This window comes from Cryptomeria japonica, chromosome 1 (genome assembly GCF_030272615.1).
Source record: "Cryptomeria japonica chromosome 1, Sugi_1.0, whole genome shotgun sequence".
NCBI lineage: Eukaryota > Viridiplantae > Streptophyta > Pinopsida > Cupressales > Cupressaceae > Cryptomeria > Cryptomeria japonica.
In genome coordinates, this window is record NC_081405.1 from 170752744 (window position 1) to 170774186 (window position 21443).

Genomic DNA, 21443 nt, shown 5'->3' on the forward strand with positions numbered 1-21443 from the left:
TAATCCGTCAAATAATACCCCTTAAAAAAATTTACCCACACACTAAAAGTTTGGCTAAAAATCCCAGCTTCCTGTCATCTGACGGTTAGGCAGGGGGGCCATACTCTCCGCAAACTGACAGGAATATTGGCGGGACTTAGATGGAGGACACCTGGCAGTACCGATCTATACAACAAATAGAAGCGCACGCGCAAAAGAAATAAACTACTAAATCAGAATTTCGCATCTTTTCACGTCCGCGAAAAAAGAAAATCACTTGAAATTTTATATTTTTGGCTGGGGGAAAAGCAACCGTCTATTTTGCTAAGCAAGTCGATAAATAGGGGAGTTTAGAAAGGTATGACGTCAGCCCGTGAGAAACCCCACATGCTCCTCTTGTTCTCCTGTTGCAGTCTTTCATCTTCTCCCTCTTCTGTTTTGACAGCGAGACTGTTTTTGTTTTTTTTCATCTCTGGTAAAATTTTGTTTCTTTTTACAGTAGTTGGAGAAAGGAAGAAGCTGAAAGAAAGCAATCGGGAAGAGGTATATTTAGAAAGGCCCTTTGTAAAGGATTTTGAAAAAAAATGTTAATGAAAATGCTTGTTTTTTGAAGTCTTGTCGGCTTTCGAACAATTTGAAATTTTTTTGTAAGGGTTTGTTTGAGTAGTTATTTAGAGACGGTGGATTCATGTGAAACACGGCTGAAAATTTTTAGGAGTAGGGTTTCAACGAATTTAAGCAAAAAAAACGGAGACTTTATCTTCGGATTTCTCGTTTTAGGGGGAGAGTTTTCCCGTGGAGATTTAGGGAAAAATATACGAAATACAAGAGGAGTTATTGTTCTTATTAGTCGTAGTATTATTATTATTAGGGTTAATTTTGCAGTAGACGAGGATCTTGTGAAATTTATTATCTCCAGGCTTTGTTTCCGGAAGACTGTAGATAGGACTGATATTTATTTATATTCGGCTTTAAATCTGCGGAGAGAGCATTTCTTTGGGCAAGACTTTTATTCGCGCTTTAATCTTAATCTTCTGAAAGTTTTTGTTGATTTTTGTCGAAAAAAGTTTGTACGTCCGAAAGGAATTTGTGTTTGGGAAATCGGGGTCAATATACAGAAGTTGGGAGGGTAAGCAGAGCTAATTGTGTGGGTGGATTTTTGAAGTTGCCCGAGGTTTTCAATTATGCCAACTTCTTGGGGAGACTCAGTACCAAACTCAGAAGCGGAAAATGTAGCTGATAGTAGAGGTTCATCTGCCCGCGGGGCACCTGCTAAAGCGGCTTATGTGCCTCCTCATCTGCGAAATCGAGCAGCACAAGGTTCAAGTGAAGCAGCCACTGTTGCTGCTCCGGTTGAATCTGGATCAGCATCTAGGCCTGGTTCTGGTTCTGGTTCTGGTTCTGGTTCTGGTTCTGCATATCCCCCATCGCGCTCCGCTTGGGGTACCCGTGAGAGTGGGAGATTGGGGTCAGGTTATGGAGGAGGGCAAAGCTATGGTGGGTATCGTGGTGGCGTCGGTGGTGGCAGGGGCCGTGGTGGTGGTGGTTGGAATAACAGTAACAGATCTGGTGGTTGGGACAGTAGGGGCAAGGAGCGGGAAGTGAATCCTTTTGATGACGAAGATGAATTGGAAAAGGAGAAGCCAGAAGAACAGGAAAATAGTGGCATTAATTTTGATGCTTATGAGGATATCCCCGTTGACACCAGTGGGGAGAATGTTCCCCCTCCTGTAAATACATTTGCAGAAATTGATTTGGGGGATGCACTAAACCAGAATATTAAAAGGTGCAAGTATGTCAGGCCGACTCCTGTACAGCGTTATGCAATACCTATTTCTCTTGCTGGACGGGATCTTATGGCTTGTGCCCAGACAGGTTCCGGTAAAACCGCTGCATTTTGTTTCCCTATAATTGCAGGAATTATGAGGGGCCAGACACCCCAGCGACCTCGTGGAGCACGGACATCAATGCCATTAGCACTTATTCTTTCTCCAACAAGAGAATTGTCAAGTCAGGTGAGATTGATTTTTGCTGTGAGATGCTTATCATTTAATTATCTGCTGTGGATGTTCCTGTGGCGATGTATTTTTGCAGTTGTGATTTCCTACACATTTTTTGAAGTTCAGACCCCTTTGGATGGATGTAATTGTTTTCTAGATACACGAGGAGGCTAGAAAGTTTGCATATCAAACTGGTGTCAAAGTAGTGGTTGCTTATGGAGGCGCACCCATCAACCAGCAGGTTTGTAAGCTTTTCCGTGTTAATATTACACAGCAACTATGAAAATTTAGTTTGAAAATGTTAAATGAGTTTTTTTTTTCTGTCGGTAAACGTTGAAGAATGCTTTTTATGTATCTATTCGATTACTAGCAATTCCCTCCTTGATCCCCAGTTATCTTTTATGTATCTAACTTAACTGAGTTTTGTCAAATTTAGTACCCCAGAAACATATGCATTTGAAACACAGGCAAGAAACTCAAATTCACTAAATGTCCACTATATCAACAGCCCACTTGTGGTTATCAAGTTGTTTATTTCATCCACAGTAAGGGTACGATGCATTTTATTTTGGTTGGAAAATACCTCTGAGGCATCAAGTCTTGTGTTCTATTACAATTTCAATTCAGTGCAAATAGTTCATGGTTACTGTGGTGCAAAAATTGTAACAGAGCCCTATTTCTCTGCTCTATTATATGTTTTGTCAAGTGCCCGTGCACAAATCCATAAATAATGATGATCTCCTCATAGATATCAGTTAGTGAAAGCCTGGAAGTTCAGAAATATCATCTGGAGCATTGACACAACAGTTCAAGGCTATTGGGATAACGTTACACCTGCACTCCAATGTAGTCTGATATTAAATCTGCACTTCTATGAGACATTGTCTGGTGTTAGATCTAGCCCCTTACCACGTGCATGCCCATTTAAATGGCCATGCCCCTATTAACAGTTTAGCGACTTTCCTGGGGATAGCTTAGGAGAACAGGGATCATTGTGCCATGTTGAAGGATGACTCCTGTTAGTTCTGGTCAATCTCCAGATGATAGTGTTAACTGTGATGTCAGTGTCTTGGTTGCTGAGAGATTGACAAACCTTATTCTATAGTCACTTAGGGTTTCAAAATCTCTTGGGTGTTTTACCCTTACTGCCATGGCCTTGTACTGCTGTAATGTATTAGGACTTTGGGATTGCGTACATTTTTTCATATGTTATCTGTAGTCAAGACTTGAGCTAGTGCTTAAGTGTACGTCTATAGGGACTCCTTTCTTCTGCTAGCATAGTTGGCTGTAATTATTAGCTCCATTAACATTCATTGTTTATTTGTCGAGATTTATTTTATTTCATTTATTTTCTATTTCTAGACAAGATTCATTCAGCCTAATTTTTCAAGGATGAAGTCAAATACAATTGACTAAATCTTTTCAATTAAATTTACATTTCATGTTGAAGGTCGAGCTCTAGAAGATCCTATTCTCTTTAGATAAGCAAATGCCATTCTTTTTATTTGAACATAATTCTCTTATGAGTTATGTCAGGCTTGTAAGGTGAAATTCAAATAATTTTAGTTGTAGATAATAATTCTGAATATAGCTCAAAATAAACATTCTAGAATAATATTAACACTTTTTCCCCTGCTCATGTTAAATTTGAAACCACACAGAATGCAGAGAATGGAAAATATAACAAAGGCTGTAATATTATTGAATAGACTTGCTGGGATAAATTACAGTGCAAAATATATAGGCTTATTTAAGCCTTTCTTTTTCTTGTGCAACCACGTGGGAACCTTTCACCAGCTAACCTATCAGACAATCTAACCACACGTACAATGAAATAACACAAACAATATATAACAATAGTTTATGATTATTATCTATGTTCTAACGTAACAAACTAACACAAATAAATACAAACACTTTTGGCTCACAAGATCCAACAGCTCATCAACTCAATCTTTGTCACTGCTTGAGTGACAGGGTCATAAATAAGGTTATGATTCTACCTGGTGGTCTTGTTTAATTAATCCCATGTTTTGCATGCTACCCAATGTTCTTGTTCCATTGGGTGCTGTACTATATAAGCCCTAGAACAAATCTGTCATGTATTACAAGTTCTTTTGGCCTTGCATTCTAGGAGACATGCTCAGTAGATTTTCGTTCTCACCTCTCTTTGAGTTTTGTCAATATTTATGCTTCTCTTTCTGTGCATTATTTTACTTGCCCATCTTCTTTGGTTTGCTTAGAATCTATTTTAATTCATCTCCAATTAATATTGCACATTGTTTTTATTATCATTAATCTATATGTGAATAGTGGTGGGCAATGATATAAGATTAAAGAATAGCAGATTAATTAATAGACCATCTAGTGTATGCAACTTCCTGTTATGTCATTGTCAGTTTGAAGTTGGGAGTTTATATTCTCGATTTGTGTTTCTACTGTCATTATAAGTTGCTTCCCAACAGGATATATGTATCTAGTTGACTGTACTAACAGGTTAGACTAAAATGAAACTTTAAGAATGTTTTTTCTTGGGCTAGTCTTGTAGCAACATTATTTTGGATTAATTGTTTTAGACTTGTCTTGAAGCAACACTGATTTTGGGGAACTGTTTTGGACTAATCTAGAAGAAACACTGGTTTGGGACACACATGAGATTTCACTTTGATACTATTGTGGCTGAATTTCATAGATGACTTGAAAGACCTAAATTTAATATTTTACTTGAAGGTCTTTAATTATGTAAATAAATTGAAGCTCCTTCCATTCTATCAAAGTACAATTACAACTAGCTTTTTAATTATTATGAATTAACAGTGTAACCGTTATAGTGCTTGTTGATTAAGTACTTGGCATTATGTTCTTGCTTAGCTTCTAATGTTTTCATATTTTCCAATTTAAAATGTTAGTGTTGTTTTTGTTTAACGCTTCACTGCTATTGAAATCCTTTTCGGTGTGTTATAATTTTAGATGTTCGTAGTGTTTCTCATGTTATGGGGACAAAGGGATGGGGTTGAGGGGATGGCAAAACGCTTCCAGACTTTGGGAATGGACATGGAAATGATTACAATATATAAAAATTAATATTTGAATTTTTAAAATACAGATAAATGGAAAATACCTTTCAATAACTTAAACAAACAAAAAAAGGAATATTTGAAAATGTGAACATTTACAAATATCTACCAAAATATAATCATGAGCCCTAGAAAGTATATAACTCTTGAAAACCTTTCAACATTTGCAAGGGAGCGACCATGTAGGTGTCTTGAGTCTGTCTGTCTGATATAATTATAACCAAAAAAAGATTAACAGTACAATATTTTTTTTCTGTATCCTATGCTTCAGTAGTTTGATGTTGACTTAACCTCCATCTAGAATAATGCTCATAGCCAGCATTGGAATAAACCTTTGACAACCGATAAGATGAGATCACTAGTTTGCTTTCTATTCAACATGTTCTCAACTTTCATTAATTGCTGTAATTTTTTTTCCTTGTTTCTAATCTGTGTGATGCCCTCTCTATATTCTTCCTTTTATATAACACAATGGAAGCTAGAGAGTTGATGTTTATCATTTTGTTTGTGAATCCATTTTGGCTCAACTCAAAATATGTCTGAAGAACAAGTCCTCCCAGTTCCTGTGTGAATGATCTGGAATCATGGACGAATTCCAACAGGTGAGAGCTGCCCATTTAACTTTGCTAAATCTGGAAGACTTAAGCTAGATTTCTTCATCTCCTCTCTACTTTACCTGAAAAGGTTTGATCATAGCCACAACAAGGTCATGGGAAGCCTTCCACGTTTTTTCTTCTGCTCTTAAAAAGGTGCAGTAGTGGAGGCGATGTCCTGATGGTCCTGATATGCCAGGACATTTCCACTTTAAGCAAAAAATAAGGCAACGTCTTAGTTTTGTTGGAAAAAAGGTGGATGAGTAGGGGATGAACTTTTCTTGCCCCTGTCCTGGAATGTCCAGGATGGATTTTTAAACCCTGAGGATGCATCCTGAGGAAACAGTGAAATATTCATTACGTGAAAGATATTTAGGTAGAGATGATGACATCACAAAGCAAGCTTTAATATACTTATCTACATTTTTTCTTATCAAATTATCTTTTTGAAAGGACTTTATCCAGGAACTATAATCCTGCAATTTTTATATTGCATAAATTTAGAATTGTCTCTCTTTTCTAAATAGGGAGGGAAACAATATGCTGCGTTATACATTGGATCGTACCAGTTTATTGGTTTTCATTGTTGTCTGGCTTGTGCTTTAGTTAAATGCTTACTCCATATTTTCCACAATCTGGGTGCAAGGGTTATCCATGTGGTTTGAACGTTGGATGTCACTCACACTGGGTCAGTGTATTACTACTGCTACACCCCAGGCATAAACCCTTAGGACTTTCTTATTTTATTAATAGTCTTCTTCTAAGATAATTTGTACCTGTTTTCATGGGAAATTATTTTAAGGGGGTTGAAGCACCTTGCAAATCTGCTCGTTGTTCCAAAATATGCAGATTACTTGCATTAGTGGAGAACAAAATCACCCTAAACTAACAGAGGGATATGTAGAAAGTTAGTGTACAAAGAAAAATAAAAAGTAGATGAAATAGTAGCACTTGTATATTTGTTTACCTTCTAAAGAGATTAAAACATGTTATTTATAAGTGTCAAGCAAGTTATGATTGGTCTGTTAAGTGCCAAAATGAATTTGTAATGCTTAGTATCTACAAATTCTCTTTTCTAACAGTCAGTTATGCTTTCAATAAGCACCAGTAGGCTCACTTACGAATTGAAATGCTTATGCTTTGTAAAATGCTTTCTAAACAGTAATTTGCAGATGACCTGTAAGCTGGGAAATACGCAATTCTATTTTGAAGCAATTTCTACTGATATCAAACAAATAAATTTCTGCTCTCAATTGTTAGTTAAATGATGGCTTTGACAGCAAATAACTTATGAAATTAAGGTGACCTGGTGATCCATGGTTTGAGTTTTTGAATTATTGAAATCCAATCTACAAAGATGTATCCGGTCAACATGTTTCTGTATAGAGTGCCTTAGAATGCTAACAAATCACATTGATTTATGATCCATGAAACTAATCTTCTGCCAATTCACACTGTTTCTAGCAATTATTTTTCTTATCCTTTGAGAGCATTATTTTTTAGCCTTAATTATTTGGGTGGATAAACTGTGATTTTTGATTTCTCTTTTTCTCTGATGCAGACTTTTCCTGTTTTCTCAAAATGAAACACTGCAATGATGTAAATGTTGATATGTACCTTTTTTTATTAATATCATAATATGCGATGTGTTAGATAACCCCTCTGTTGGGAAAAATGAGGCATATTGCTGCCTGTTAATGCCATGTAAGATGAACTGTTTTTAACTTTCAAAGTATATACTGTATTTCTGTCGATTTTTATCGAGTGGAATCTTTTTTTTAGTTGCGTGAACTGGAGAGGGGTGTTGATATTCTTGTTGCAACTCCTGGGCGGCTAGTGGATCTTCTTGAAAGGGCAAGAGTATCACTATCTATGGTCAGTTACCTGGCTTTAGATGAGGCTGATCGTATGCTTGATATGGGTTTTGAGCCTCAGATCCGTAAAATAGTTCAACAGATGGATATGCCCCCAGCAGGTCACAGACAAACCATGCTTTTCAGTGCCACATTTCCAAGGGAAATTCAGGTTTTCTTCAGTTGCCTTGCTGTCTCTTAATTATGTTCTTTTGCTCTCTTTGATTAGCTAGCTTCCAAAAGTTTTTTTTAGATTCTTGAATACTATGTTTTGATAAATGTTTTATGTCCCTTTTGGAATTTGGTTGGTCCTTCAGACTTCAACTGCATTTATTAATCATGTTTGTTTTTTTCCTTCTCCACTGCCTAGCTAACGGAAATAAATTTTTACAGATGGTTTGATTTAAGATTGCCTCTTGTCCAAGTCCAGGTAGATTTTTATAAGGGAAATTGAGTCTGATTTTTTTCATTCTGTCCTAAGGATCTGAATGTCTTATCTGTTTTGTTCTGTCTACAAAGACCAGTTTTGGCATTTTGTGATATCTGGTTCATTGATGACTATTGATTTTTAACTTGCAATAGCATTTTATTTTCTATTTTGTGGATTGAAACTAGCAGCTTACATTTGTACTTTTTTTAACTGTCTGATACTGTTTTTAAAATTAGTTTTGATCTAGGAAGACTTTTTAGTTCATTTATTCCTATCATTATTGATTAAAAATGATTTGAATGCCTTTTATCTAACACGATCAGGAACTACTTGATTTGCTTTTTAGGGTTTTCTGTATGTGTTTCATTTCCAAGAATTTAAACCTCTTGAATTGTAATATGGTTTGACTTTGAATTGTTATTTTACAGAGGCTGGCTGCAGATTTTCTCTCAGATTATATTTTTCTGGCTGTTGGAAGGGTTGGTTCAAGCACAGATCTTATTATGCAGAGAGTTGAGTTTGTTCAAGAGGCTGATAAGCGAAGCCACTTGATGGATCTTCTTCATGCTCAAAAAGCTGATGGAACTCATGGCAAGGTAACCGTTATTAAAAGAAATAGACATTCTTTGACAGGGATGTGATATTTATCATAGGAACCCTCGAGTGAAGAAATCAAAATGATCAGAGATTTATAATGCGTGACATAGTACATTTGGCTTCTGTAGCTTGTATCAAAGTGCTCATTTAACATTTGATTTAACATGTAGTCATGATTAGTACTGACTGTGCATAATGATAAATGGTTATTGCAGCATTCGCTAACATTGGTCTTTGTGGAAACAAAAAAGGGAGCCGATTCGTTGGAATATTGGTTGTGTAACAATGGATTTCCTGCAACAACTATTCACGGGGACAGGTCACAGCAGGTAAAGTGTTTATTGCATTGTGACGTCCTATTATTTTTCACAGGAAGCTTTCTCCCCTGGTAAATTTCCCCAGATCTCTCCCCAGTATGAGTTGCAGCTCTGATGCCCATCTTTTCAGTCGGAGTCATGGCTATGATACCCATCTCCTTTAGGCCAATTTGCTTCATAGCTATCACTTTCATCTCTATTTGGTCAATGGATTCTTTGATTTGTTATTGCAGCTTTTACAGAATACAAAACCCTTCCAAGACCCAAAGCAGCAGCTTGTTTGTTGACATTCTCATTTGTGAAAATGGATAACAGATAATTTTGGCCTTAGTATGACCTATATATCGTAATGGCCTGTCTAGTTGAGGTTGTACTCCGCTTTTCCTTGTCATAGTCTAAGTATGTATTTTTCCATTCTTTATCATTGTCCAACAGATCCCATCCTCTGCATATCATTAAAGCATTCGGTTGATATTTGTCTTTTCTTGCAGCTACAATTTTAAGGCCTGCTACTAACTTGTCTAAAAAATGTTTGGCACCTCACAAAGGCAGAACATTAAATATAACTCATGGACCAGATAAATTAAATAATTGTCTGTAGCTTGCAGAAGAAAACCTGATTAATTACAAGACTTTGCAATTATCTCTACGATGTGGTTATAATAATTGAGCATACTGCTATAATGCCTTATAGACTCTCAGGACACACTAAGAATCTTTTATTGGTGAAAACCTCTAAATTTATGAAAGCCTTCTTAAATTGACACATTTCTCACATTGACAAGGAGTTTCCTATAGTATAAAGCACTCAAATTTTATCCGAAATGAAGTGGTTTCTCAAGAGTTAGCTTAGTTGCCCTCTTTTATGACTTCGGCACACTTAGTTCTTCCCCTTCTTTACATGATTGTATATTTTATTATTTTCATTTGTCCTATTGAGAAGATCATCTCCTTTCTTACATGGGTATAATTTCACCTGTCTTATTGACAATGAGTGGCCATATTAGCTTTGAATCTGTTAATCACTGTCAAGGTTGAGGCCCGCCTCTGCAACTGCAGTCTTCTTGAGACCTGACTGAATCCACAAAGTCTGAACAAATCTTTTGTTTGGACACCTAGGCTTAAGGTTTACTGAAATATCTAATTATTGTCATGGCTTAAATTTGAAACAATATTCTGCTGAAATGATTAAATTTTAAGACACTGCCAAATTATTTTGGAGCATGGCTTAATCCTCCCATTCCCATCTTCCAAAGCTTATATCTTAAGGCTCCAGATGAATTAGTCTTGTACTGGCCCGTAGACGAGGATCCCAATTCTCTTTATTCATTCATTGATTGTCAGCCATATTTTTGGTGGTGTAATTCCCAATTGATAGAAAATGTCCCTTGCAATAAATTTTGCAACTTTCTGAATCAGTTGTGTTGAATAGTAATACTATGGCTAGTTTGAAACAGAACATATGATATTCTGATGAAATGATTAACTTTTAGACATTGTCAATTTTTTTTGATTCAATTATGATTTGGTAATTGATTGATGTGATAGGAGTGCCACCTGAACTAAGACGCATTTTGATACATTTTATATGCAAAATCACAATATTCAGAATTTAAAAATTCTTATTGATTGATTACTTTTTTCAGCACATTTTCATTCTGGAAAGAGGTTTACAATATTTTAGATGAAATATAGAAATAAGTAGTTTGAATAACTTCCTGTTCCCTATCATCCTTCTAACATACATGCACATGGTCATGCTTTTGGATCTGTGTTGCAGGAGCGTGAACAAGCTTTAAGGTCTTTCAAGAGTGGGAGAACTCCCATTCTTGTAGCTACAGATGTTGCTGCTCGAGGACTTGATATCCCACATGTTTCTCATGTCATTAATTTTGATTTGCCAAATGATATTGATGATTATGTGCATCGCATAGGGCGTACAGGGCGTGCTGGAAAATCAGGATTGGCTACAGCCTTTTTCAATGACAATAACATTAACATAGCTAGGTCTCTTGGGGATCTCATGCAAGAGTCAAACCAAGAGGTGCCTCAGTGGCTATTGAAATATGCTGTAAGATCTACTTATGGTGGAGGCAGAAAGCCTCGTGCCGGAGGCAGGTTTGGTGGACGTGATTTTCGAAGAGATGGTGGCAGGGGAGGTCCTGATAATTATGGAGGTGGATATGGGGGAAATCCCTATGGTACTTCAAGCTATAGTGGAGGATATGGTGCAGGATATGGTGGATCTGCTGTGGGTGGTTATAGTCAAGATGGCCCTGTCATTGACAGTGCATGGGATTAGAATAATGTTGGGGGTGATTTATGAATTTTTTATATGATGCTGGTCAGGGCTAAACTCACTAGGAAGATGGCGAAACATTTTTTTCATTCAAACTGCACATGGATTGATCCTTCGTAGCATGCATGTTATTTTTCTTAAGTAAATCTGCCCTCAATATAGAAGTTGAGTGAAGTGGATTACGCTGGGTTTTGTAACACACGTAAACAAATATAAACAATTAATGAATAGTCAGTAAATGTAACGTGGATACTCTCCTGGCTTCTGGAGTGGGGTGATTAGCAGTAACACCTTACAAATTGTGGTTCCTAGGCAGGCTTGGAGGGGAAGCTTGTCTGTTAAAACAGTGGCTTCTTGTTTCAGTTTTACACAACAGCTGAAATTTTAAACAGCTGCTCTTCTAATTGTTGCTAGTGTCAGCAAAGGCAGAATGGTCCTTTTTAGTCTGTCTCAGAATGTTTTATATTGACTTGTAATCTTTTTGTAAAGGGTAATGCTCATTTGCAGGAAAAAAGTCACTGCTTGCCTATCAACATAATTTGCAATGTATTTGCATCTGGAAGAGTTCCCATCTCATTTTGTGTTTTTTCTTATGTTCTATGTTTCCGCTTTGGGGTTCATATTTGGCGGTTCACTTGCTATTTTTTTCCAGGGTTCAGTATCATGGGGTTCGGCTGTACAATTTATTCACCTATTTATCTACCTCTGGATGCTGATAAATGGAAATCTCACCTGTAAAAAGAACATAACTGGGAGAAGCTTGAATTACTGTGAGGAATAATCTTGTCGTCCAAATTTTTACCACAGCCACCTGTTCAACATTTCTCCTTTCTCTGATGGTATCAAGTAGCTCTTTGTCAACTACAGTAAACACTAATGTAAAGTATTTCAAAGCTTTCAGTTGCAGTAAAGTAGAAATCTTTAGCTGCTAAATCACCAGAATACACTATCCCCTAAAATGAATATATTTTGCCTCAGGAAGAGGAATGTTGTGTAGATGGCTGTTAGTAAAAAATCTGTTCTACGTTGCCAGGTTTGTAAACTATATACTTTTTTACGTTGCCAGGTTTGTCCTGGGGGCACACAGGCCCGACTCAGCCTGGGATCTGAACTTGGACTGGTTTGTTCCAGGTGCGGTTTGGGTCACACTTTTTTCATGAAGTGTAAATACTGCACTTGTTTGCGATAAACTTTCTGGTCTTCATTGCCGTGGGCACTTTCGAATTCTCTACAGTTCCTACTCCAGCATATATTATTTTTGTTGGTGTGTAAATCGGAATGATTTTAAGCCTCAGTTCCAAAGATTTATACCTGTATATTGGGAAAATAATCATTTCAAATCAAAACAGACAACTCGATGAAATGGAATGCTATTCTCCAGTTAAATTATATATCATTTGTACGGTAGAGAGCATTTAATCTCAATATTTACTGCAGGAATCATCTTAAATTCTGAAGGGATTATCCGAAATTACTCGAACAATACAGGGCATGAAAATACATATATGTTCCCGCATTGTGAAAGGAGAACGAGCAATTGTAAAATTTGTATATCCATGGCAATTCTTTTTTAGCTTTTAAGCCTTTAGATAGAAAGTCTTACTGCAAATATATTTAAAATGATAAAGTTAAGCTTCTACGATCTTTGTTCATTTTAATACATTAATCAGTATTCATTTATATACAGTTTTATACATCCATCTTTATTCTTATCTGCATTTATGTTCATATATTCTTAATATATAGGCTCCTACTTCCACACATTAATTTGATTCATCGATTCCATGTTTTGTATGCCTTGGGTCATTTTTGTGGAGTGAGATCAATCCTACATGACATTTAAAATCAATTTTAAAACTTAAATGACTCTAGATCGCTTCTCATGGTCATTGGGGTTAGATATGGGATTTTAAGACATTCATTTGAGCAATAAATCATGATTCAAAATCCTACAGCATATGATGACATTCATAAGAACATCAAATTTTGGAATACTAAGAGGCTTATTGTATTGCATCAGAACGAATATTTAGATCACTTAGGTGCCAGTTTTTTGTTTGTCGATTATTGTAATGATTGAAGCTGGTTCAATCAAGGTAGTTGAATGAGAATTTGACCCTTGCAATTCAGCAACTTTTTCGATATATTTTTTTAATGTTGCTAATCTTTTTCATTCAACAAAGAGTAGAGATTCTAGCAAATTAGATAGAAGCCTGCACGGCTTTAAAATAGAACTTAATGACTTACCCATGGTCGTGGAACTGACATGTACAGCCTGCACAAAGTTAAGAACATGCATAAAATTTGCAAATGCACAAAGTTACTACATGCATAAAACTTGCAAATAGAAAGCATAATAATGTCACATTATTAAATTTGCATTGCTTCAGGGTTATATTTTCATTTTTGCTCCACAAATTGAGTACCCAATCAATTTGCCCATAATTTTATAAAATTTAATTTAGATGCTTTATCATTGTCAACTATTTATGTGATTAATCTAGTTTAGTTATGATTGATTTGCTTGTTTATTTAATTATACTAGATTAACGTTAGGAAGGAGTATTTTTCTTTACTTTTTCTAAACTTCCATAATTTTACACCACCCTAAAATTTTGTTTTAGGGTTTATATCTGTACCTAAGATTTTAGATTTGTGATTTGTAATTTGTATTTGATTTGTAATTTGTAATTGATTTGTAATTTTTTTCTTTCAAATTTTGCAAGAGTTTGTGCTCTTATTCATTGCCATTTCATTGTTATGTTTTCTCTTCTAGGGTTTGGGCCTCATTCTATGATCTCAATTTTAACCTAACCTGCCTAACCTTGGATACTTCAATAGGGTTTAATTTTTTTATTATCTATTATATCATTAATATTTCAATTTTTAAAATTTCAAAGTGATTTATATTGCTTCGGTTTCCTTTCATAAGCAATATTGCATTGATTATCTCAAAAACTACTTGCAATCTTAAGCTCCCTTTGAGGAGTGCTTGTGTGAACCCCTTTATGACTACACACTTTAATTTCTTTGATGTTCATGTTAAAAACAATTGTGGACAATTATGATGATGCCAATGGGGAGTAGTAGATTTTGCTAATGAACTTGCAAGTATAGCTAATGTAGATAAGCTTACCAACTAGTGGACATGATTCATGATATGTATATAAACAAACCAGAAGGATTAGAGGTCTTAAAAGTATAAGGGTTTGAAGATTATATATTTTACCTTATTTGGTGCATCTACTTGCTCTCTTTGGCTACACTTTCTTCCAACATTGTGCCATCTCATATATTACTCTTTCTGCTACCATCATTCTATCCTACAGTGTTACTCCTACCTCCATCTATCGACATATAATTCATTTTTTCTTTGCTTTAACTCTTAATGGCTTACCTCCTAATCATACCCCTAATATATCTATATCCTATATAATGTTCTATATCCCCATTCCCCCTTCATCCACCACTACACAACTTAATATATTAATCACCCCTCACATATGCCATGCATACTTCTATTACTTCACTCTCTACCATGTCTATTTTTCATCCCATTCCTTTATCCATGTATATGTCCATACTTGATTATGCTTCTCGCTCCATGCCTTTTTCCCAACTCCTTACCTCTTTTATTTTTCATACTTATTGTAATGGCCCTTTCCAAAATTTTCAACAAAAATAATAGAATTGCAATCTAAACAACAATATTCACAGAGACACCCAATAAAGAATAATAAATCATTCTCAAACAACACCAATAACTAGTTGGATAACACATAAACTTGCAGACAATAAATTAAATTCTAGTAGCAACTTATATTGGTTATAATTTTGTTACTACAACAAAAGAATTATTTTGGCATTTGTAATAACCACACAACTACAATTTTGCAACCAACAATAATCAAATGAACAATTGAATTCTCTTGCAAATACCTAAAACTCCAATGCACCCCTTGAGTGAGAACACCTTCAAGAATCATATTTTAGCAACTAATGGGTTTTCATCCATTTATTACTTTTTCTTATGGGTTTTTGTCCACAATAGAATAATTGAACACAAAGTGCTCCAAAAGTTGAAATTCATCTATGAGTTCATCTATCAGAATAGGGTAAGTGCACCAAGTTGTGACAATTAGCAAAGTCTAATCTTCGACAAGAAAATGAAGATAGTTACGCACAAAATTTAAAATATGCAACAAGAACAAGAGTTTTATTGCTCTAAATTTACTTTCTAAACTACTATTTTTCTTAAAATGGTGAAGATTAAGGGTTTCAAAAAGGGGGAGCACACAAAGTGGTCCTATTTTTTTAAAAAAGATATAACACAGCGTCTGGTGTGCTCCCCCTAAAATGTTATTTTTCAGAATTTCAAAAATTGCTTCAACGAGAAGTTAGCTAACACCATGTAGTTTATGCTAGATTTTTTAGCTAATTTTTTAGTGAATATATGATTTTAACTATTTTTTTAAAAGTGGACACACCCTGAAAAAAACTTTTGAGTGTGCTCCCCCCTAATTTTTTTGAAAAACTAATTGAAAACCATATTTTTAATACATGTAGAATGAAATATAGTTTCTAAAAATGTAATTTGTTTCAAAATTTGTTGAACGAGTGAAAAATTATACCCAAAATATCACATGTTGGTTTTTGACAAAACCATATATGCTAACAAAAGAAATTAAAGAGGAAAACCTTAACATAATTAAAACATGGAAAAAATTATATGGTTAGATAGCTAAGAGAGTTTAACACCATCATAGTATTTTTTAAAATTTGCATCAAAACACATTCAAACTTATGGGCGACAAAAAAATGTGTGAATTTTTTTTACCTTTTTTTTTATAAAATGCGTCGTTGGCATGAAATGGTCATCCAACCCCATGCCCAAGGAAGATCTAATGAAAATCATTTGGCAAGCATCAAATGGTCTGCATTGTATCAAGTCTCTCTCTTTCTTTGTTTTTTCCTGTCCCGTATCTTTGTCTTCAAGTTAGACTTGAATCTCCTAACAATAATATATACATAAAATATAACATTTAAGTATAAGTCACATATTAATGTATTTTTACTTTCTTATAATTTAAGTTATATTTCATCTATATATTGATAGTATGTTTGAGAGTGGTTTCAAATCTCTAGGAGTTATAATGTAGATTCTAGGTTTTAGAAGATCTTACAAATTTTCAGGTTTAGCCAAAATTCAATAATCAAAAGGTGTCGATCAACACTCTCTCACTCTCTCTATTTGCTCTTTATATTCATGGAACTCTATTCCTATCTCTCTCTATAACTCTTCCTATGTCCCCTTTCTACCTCTCTCTATCTCATTCTCTTCTCTCTCCCCCAAGATACATATCCCTACCTCTATACCTTTCTCTAATCTCTCTCTCTCTCTCTCTCTCTCTCTGCACACCTCCCCCTCACTCCCTTCCTACCTCTATATCTCTAGGTCTTTCCTACCCTCTCTACATCACCTTCCCTCCTTATCCCCATCTCTATCCCTGTCTGCCTCCCTCTCTCTTTTTTTTTCTCCCTTTCTCTCAATCACTACCTCTCTATCCCACCCTCTCTCTCTCCCCACCCCTAGGTCTTTCCCTCCCTCTATCTTTACCTCTCCACCTCTTCCTCCTTGTATCATTACCCACCTCTCTCCCCCCTCTATCTATCTCACCTGTATCTCTCCCCTAGGTCTCTCACCCCTCTCTCCCAAGGCTCTAGGTCTCTTACCTCTATATCTCTCCACTCTTTATTTCTTTCCCACCCTCTTCACCTCTCTCCCTGCTTCCTTACACATCTTTCTCTCTTTGTGAATTTATCTCTCTCATTTTCTTCCCTCTCCCTCACCTCTCTCTCTCTCTCTCTCTCTCTAGGTCATCACATCTCCCTCCCTTGTATAGGATTTAGGTAATAGGAGGTAAAATATATGGTTGAGGGTAAAGATTTGAGGGTATAGGGTTTAGCTTTAGGGTACAATAATGATTGTATAGGGTTTAGGGTACATAGGGTTGAGGGTATTTCTTGTATTGATACTTCCCTCTATCTCTCCCTCTCCCTCTCTCTTCACACCCCCCCCTCTCTCTCTCCCCTCTCTCTTCACACCCCCCCTCTCTCTCTCCCCTCTCTAAGTCGATCTCCCTCCCTTTCTTCCTCTCTCCCTCTATCTCCTCCTCCCTTCTTACCTCCATATCTATCTCCCTCCCCCTCTCTCACTATTATCTCCACCTTTCTTATTGTCTCTCCGCATTGTCCAAGTTGTCACCTCTCCCTCCCTAGGTCTTTCCCTCCATACCTCTTTACCTCTCAACATCTTTCTCCCTATCTCATTACCCACCTCTTTCTCTCCCCCTCTATCTCTCACAACTTCATATCTCCCCCTAGGTCTCTCACCTCTATCTCCTTAGGCTCTATCTCTCTCACCTCTATATCTCTCCTCGAGTCTCTAGTTCTTTCTATCCCTCTCCACCACTCTGCCTCCCTTCCCATCTATATTTGTCTCTTTGTGAACTTCTCTCTTTCCGTCACCTTTCTACCTCTCTCATGTCTAGGTCTCTCAATCACTCCTTGTCCATCATTCACTCCCCCCTCCTTAGCCCTCTTTCTCTTTCTTCTTCTTCCCTCTCTCCTCTTTTCTCTCCTTTCCCTCTTTAGGTCATCAAGTGTAGGATATAGGGTTGAAGGTACTGGTATACATTTTAAGGTACAAGATTAATGGTATAGGGTTTGTAGATAGGGTTGAGGGTATTTCCCATGTTGATACTTCCCTCTATCTCTCCCCATGCCTCTCCTCTCACTCACCTCTCTCTCACCTGTCTAGGTCTCTCCCTCCCCACATTCCTCCCTCCCTTTCTATCTCACACTCCCTCACTACCCCCTTCTCTCTCTCTCTCTCTCTCTCTCTCTCTCTCTCTAGGTTTTTACCTCCCTCCCTCTCCACCTCTATACCTTTGCATCCATGTCTCATTACACACCTCTTTCTATCCTCCTCTACCTATCTCACCCTCTCTCTTGCCAATTAGGTCTCTAACCTCTCTTTTCTCCTCTATCTCTCTCACCTATCAATCTGTCCCCTCTCTCGTTCTCTGTCTCCCCCCTTACCCCTATCCCTTTATGAACTATGCCCCTTTCTCCCTCTCTCCCCTCACATCTCTATCTCCCCCTTCCCTAGGTCTCTAACTCCCTGAATATCTGCTTCTATCCTCTTCCTTCTTATTCATCCCTCTCTTTGTTCTTCTAACTCTCTTCTTATCCCTTCCTCCTCTCTCTAGTTCTCTCCTTACCTTTCTTCCCCCCCTCTCTCTCTCTCTCTATCTCCACCTCCTTCCTTACCCCAATCACTTTTATTCTCACTCTTCATTGCCTAGGTCATCACCTCTCTCTCTAGGTTTATCCTTGCCTCCCTCTCCATATCTCTTCTTCTCCATCTATGTCTCATTACTCACCTCTCTCTATCCCCCTCTATCTCTCTCACATCTATCCCTCACCCTCTAGGTCTTTGAGCTCTCTCTACCCATGCTCTAAGTAAATCACCTCTATATCTCTCCCCTCTAGTTCTTTCCCTCCACCTCTTTCTCTTTGTGAATTTCTCTCTCTCCCTCACATCTCTCTAGGTCTTTCATTCACTCCCTATCTACCTCTTCCTTCCTCCTTCCTTATCCCTCTCTTTCTATTTGTTCTTCTCTCTCCCTCCCCTCTCTACTTCATCACCTCTCTCCTTTTCTACTCCCCTCTATCTATCTCACCCTCTCTCTCCCACTCTAGGTATCTCACCTCTCTATATGTACTTTCTTTAGTTATCTCCCTTCATCTCCACATCTCTCCCTCCCTCATTACCACTCTCCCTTTATGAACTCTCTAATTCTCTTCTCTCATCCCTTAGCTCTCTAACTCCTCCTTCCTTAGGTCTCCCACTCTCTCCACCCTATTCCCTAAAACCTATACTCTAAACACTATACAATATAATGTAGAGGAGTGAGGGTAGTGAGAGAAGAAAATGAGAGAGTTCATGAAGGGAGAGGAGTAAGGAGGAGGGGTGAAATATCAAGACGGTGAGAGAGAGTTGAGAGACCTAGTTGGGAAGTGAGAGGGGTGGGATAAACAGAGAGAGATAGAGAGAGGTGGGTAATGAGACATGGATAGAGAGGTGGAGAGGTGAAGAGGGAGGAATGGATAAACCTAGAGAGAGGAGAGAGAGGAAGGGAGGGAGAGGTGATGACCTGGACAAAAGAGAGATAATAAGAGAGGGAGAGACAATAAGACAGAATGGGAGAGGGAGAGACCTAGAGAGGGAAGAATAAAATGAGATAGAGAAGTTAATAAAGAGAGAAAGAGGGGAAAGGAGGGAGGGAGAGACGTGGAGAGGAAGGGAAAAAACTAGAGAGGGGAGAGATATAGAGGTGAGAGACCAAGAGCCTGGGTAGATAGAAGTGTGAGACCTAGGGGGAGAGAGGGGAAGGGGGGAGAGAGGTGTGTAATGGGATAGGGAGGAAGAGGTTGAGAGGTAAAGAAAAAGGGAGGGAGAGGTGATGAATTGGAAAATGGATAAAGAGAATAAGAGAGAGATAATAAGAGAGAGTGGGGGATGTGGATATATATGGGGGTAAGGAGGGAGGGGGAGATAGAGAGGGAGAGAGGAACAAAGGGAGGGAGAGACCTAGAGAGAGGAGAGAGAAGTGAGAAAGAATAGAGAGAGGGAGAGGGGGATGGAGAGATGGAGGGAAGTATCAACACAAGAAACACCCTCAACCTTATGTACCCTAAACTACGTACCATCAATATTGTACTATAAACCATAAACCCTATATCCTACACCATATTAACTAAACCCTATAAAAGGGAGAGATATGTGATGACCTAGAAAGGTAAGGGAGAGAAAACAGGAGAGAGATAGAGATAATGACAAAGACAAAGAGAGGTAGAGGTAGACAAGGAGAGACTAAGAGACCTAGAGAGGGGAGAGGTAGATATTTGAGGGAGAGAAAATAAAATGAGAGTGATAATTTCAGTTAGAGAGAAAGAGGGCTAAGGGGGCAGGGAGAGAGGTGAAGAGGGTGGGAAATAAATAGAGAGGGGAGATATATAGGGGTGAGAAACGTAGGGGGAAATATAGAGGTGAGAGAGATAGAGGGGGGGAGAGTGGTAGTTATGAGATAGGGAGGGAGAGGTAGATAGGTAAATATGGAGGGAAGTAGAGAGCTAGGGATGGGGAGAGAGAGAGTTGGGGGGAGAGGTAGCGATCGAGATAATGGAGAGAGAGGGGAGAGAGAAGAAGAGAGAGGGAGGGATGAATTGATAGAGATGGGTTTAAGGAGGGAAGGTGAGGTAGAGAGAGAGAGAGAGTGGGAGTTACCTAGAGAAATAGAGTTAAGGATAGAGGGAGTGAGGGGGAGGTGTGTAAAGAGATAGAAGATACATATAGTAGATAGTGAAGGGTGAGAGAGAGGTATATATGTAGGAATACATCTCGGGGGAGAGAGGAGAGAGTGAGATAGAGAGAGGTAGAAAGGGGACAAAGGAAGAGTGATAGAGAGAGAATGTTGATAGAAGCATGTTGATTACTGAAATTTGATTGCCTGAAAATTTATAAGATCTTCTAAAACCTATAATCTACATTATAACTCATAGAGGCTTGAAACCACTCTTAAACATCCTACCAATATATACATGACTTGAGAGATTGAGTCTAACTTGAAGACAAAATTAGACAAGAGACAAAGATAGAGAAAGAGAAAGAGAAAGAGAAAGAGAAAGAGAAATAGAATTGATACAAAATAAAATGCATTTTCATTTGATTACTGCTAAATCTGGTGCTCGTCAAATATTTTGAATTGACGCTTGAGGCTTGGTCATTTTGAGTCATTTGAAGCACACCAAATTCCCATTTTGGGACAAAAACCAAAAGTGGCATCTTAATTGTGTCACAGCTTGGTGCACTTACTCAAATATGATATCTTTTATTGATTGTCTTATTTTTTAAATCTTTATAATCAATAAACATTCATATAGTGCCCTCCTTCACAAGAACTACTAAAGATTTCAATAGACTAGAGCTATAGGTGAGATGAAGCTCATGCTAAGAAACTCTTTGATATGATTCTCAATATCCTCTCAGATGATGGTATGGTGTATTCATAATAGGTTTATCCCATTCTTCTAACACTATAACATGTTTAAATCCTCTTTGTATGTAGTAATAGAGGGTTATCACAGAAAACTATAATGTTCGTACCCATAATTTTTTAAATATCAATGTGATGCATACCTTTCTTTCTGGATAGAGACTTTGTGGAAAGAAT

The 21443-nt window shown here is 37.3% G+C and overlaps 1 protein-coding gene across 1 annotated transcript; it reads left to right on the plus strand.

Moving 5' to 3' along the window:
- Window positions 1-239: 239 nt before the first annotated feature.
- LOC131034432 (DEAD-box ATP-dependent RNA helicase 37) lies at window positions 240-11730 on the plus strand. The gene is made up of 7 exons (XM_057965926.2): window positions 240-337; window positions 479-1994; window positions 2137-2220; window positions 7432-7674; window positions 8361-8528; window positions 8745-8858; window positions 10627-11730. The coding sequence occupies exons 2-7, from the start codon at window positions 1164-1166 to the stop codon at window positions 11146-11148; spliced, it is 1962 nt and encodes a 653-aa protein (XP_057821909.2). The 5' UTR covers window positions 240-337; window positions 479-1163; the 3' UTR covers window positions 11149-11730.
- The last annotated feature ends 9713 nt before the right edge of the window (window positions 11731-21443 follow it).

Excerpts from the sequence above, each read along its gene's own strand:
- LOC131034432 (XM_057965926.2), top strand. The coding sequence starts at position 1,164 with ATGCCAACTTCTTGGGGAGACTCAGTACCAAACTCAGAAGCGGAAAAT. Across the intron at positions 1,995-2,136 it reads CAAGAGAATTGTCAAGTCAG|ATACACGAGGAGGCTAGAAA; the intron begins GTGAGATTGATT and ends ATTGTTTTCTAG. Across the intron at positions 7,675-8,360 it reads CATTTCCAAGGGAAATTCAG|AGGCTGGCTGCAGATTTTCT; the intron begins GTTTTCTTCAGT and ends GTTATTTTACAG.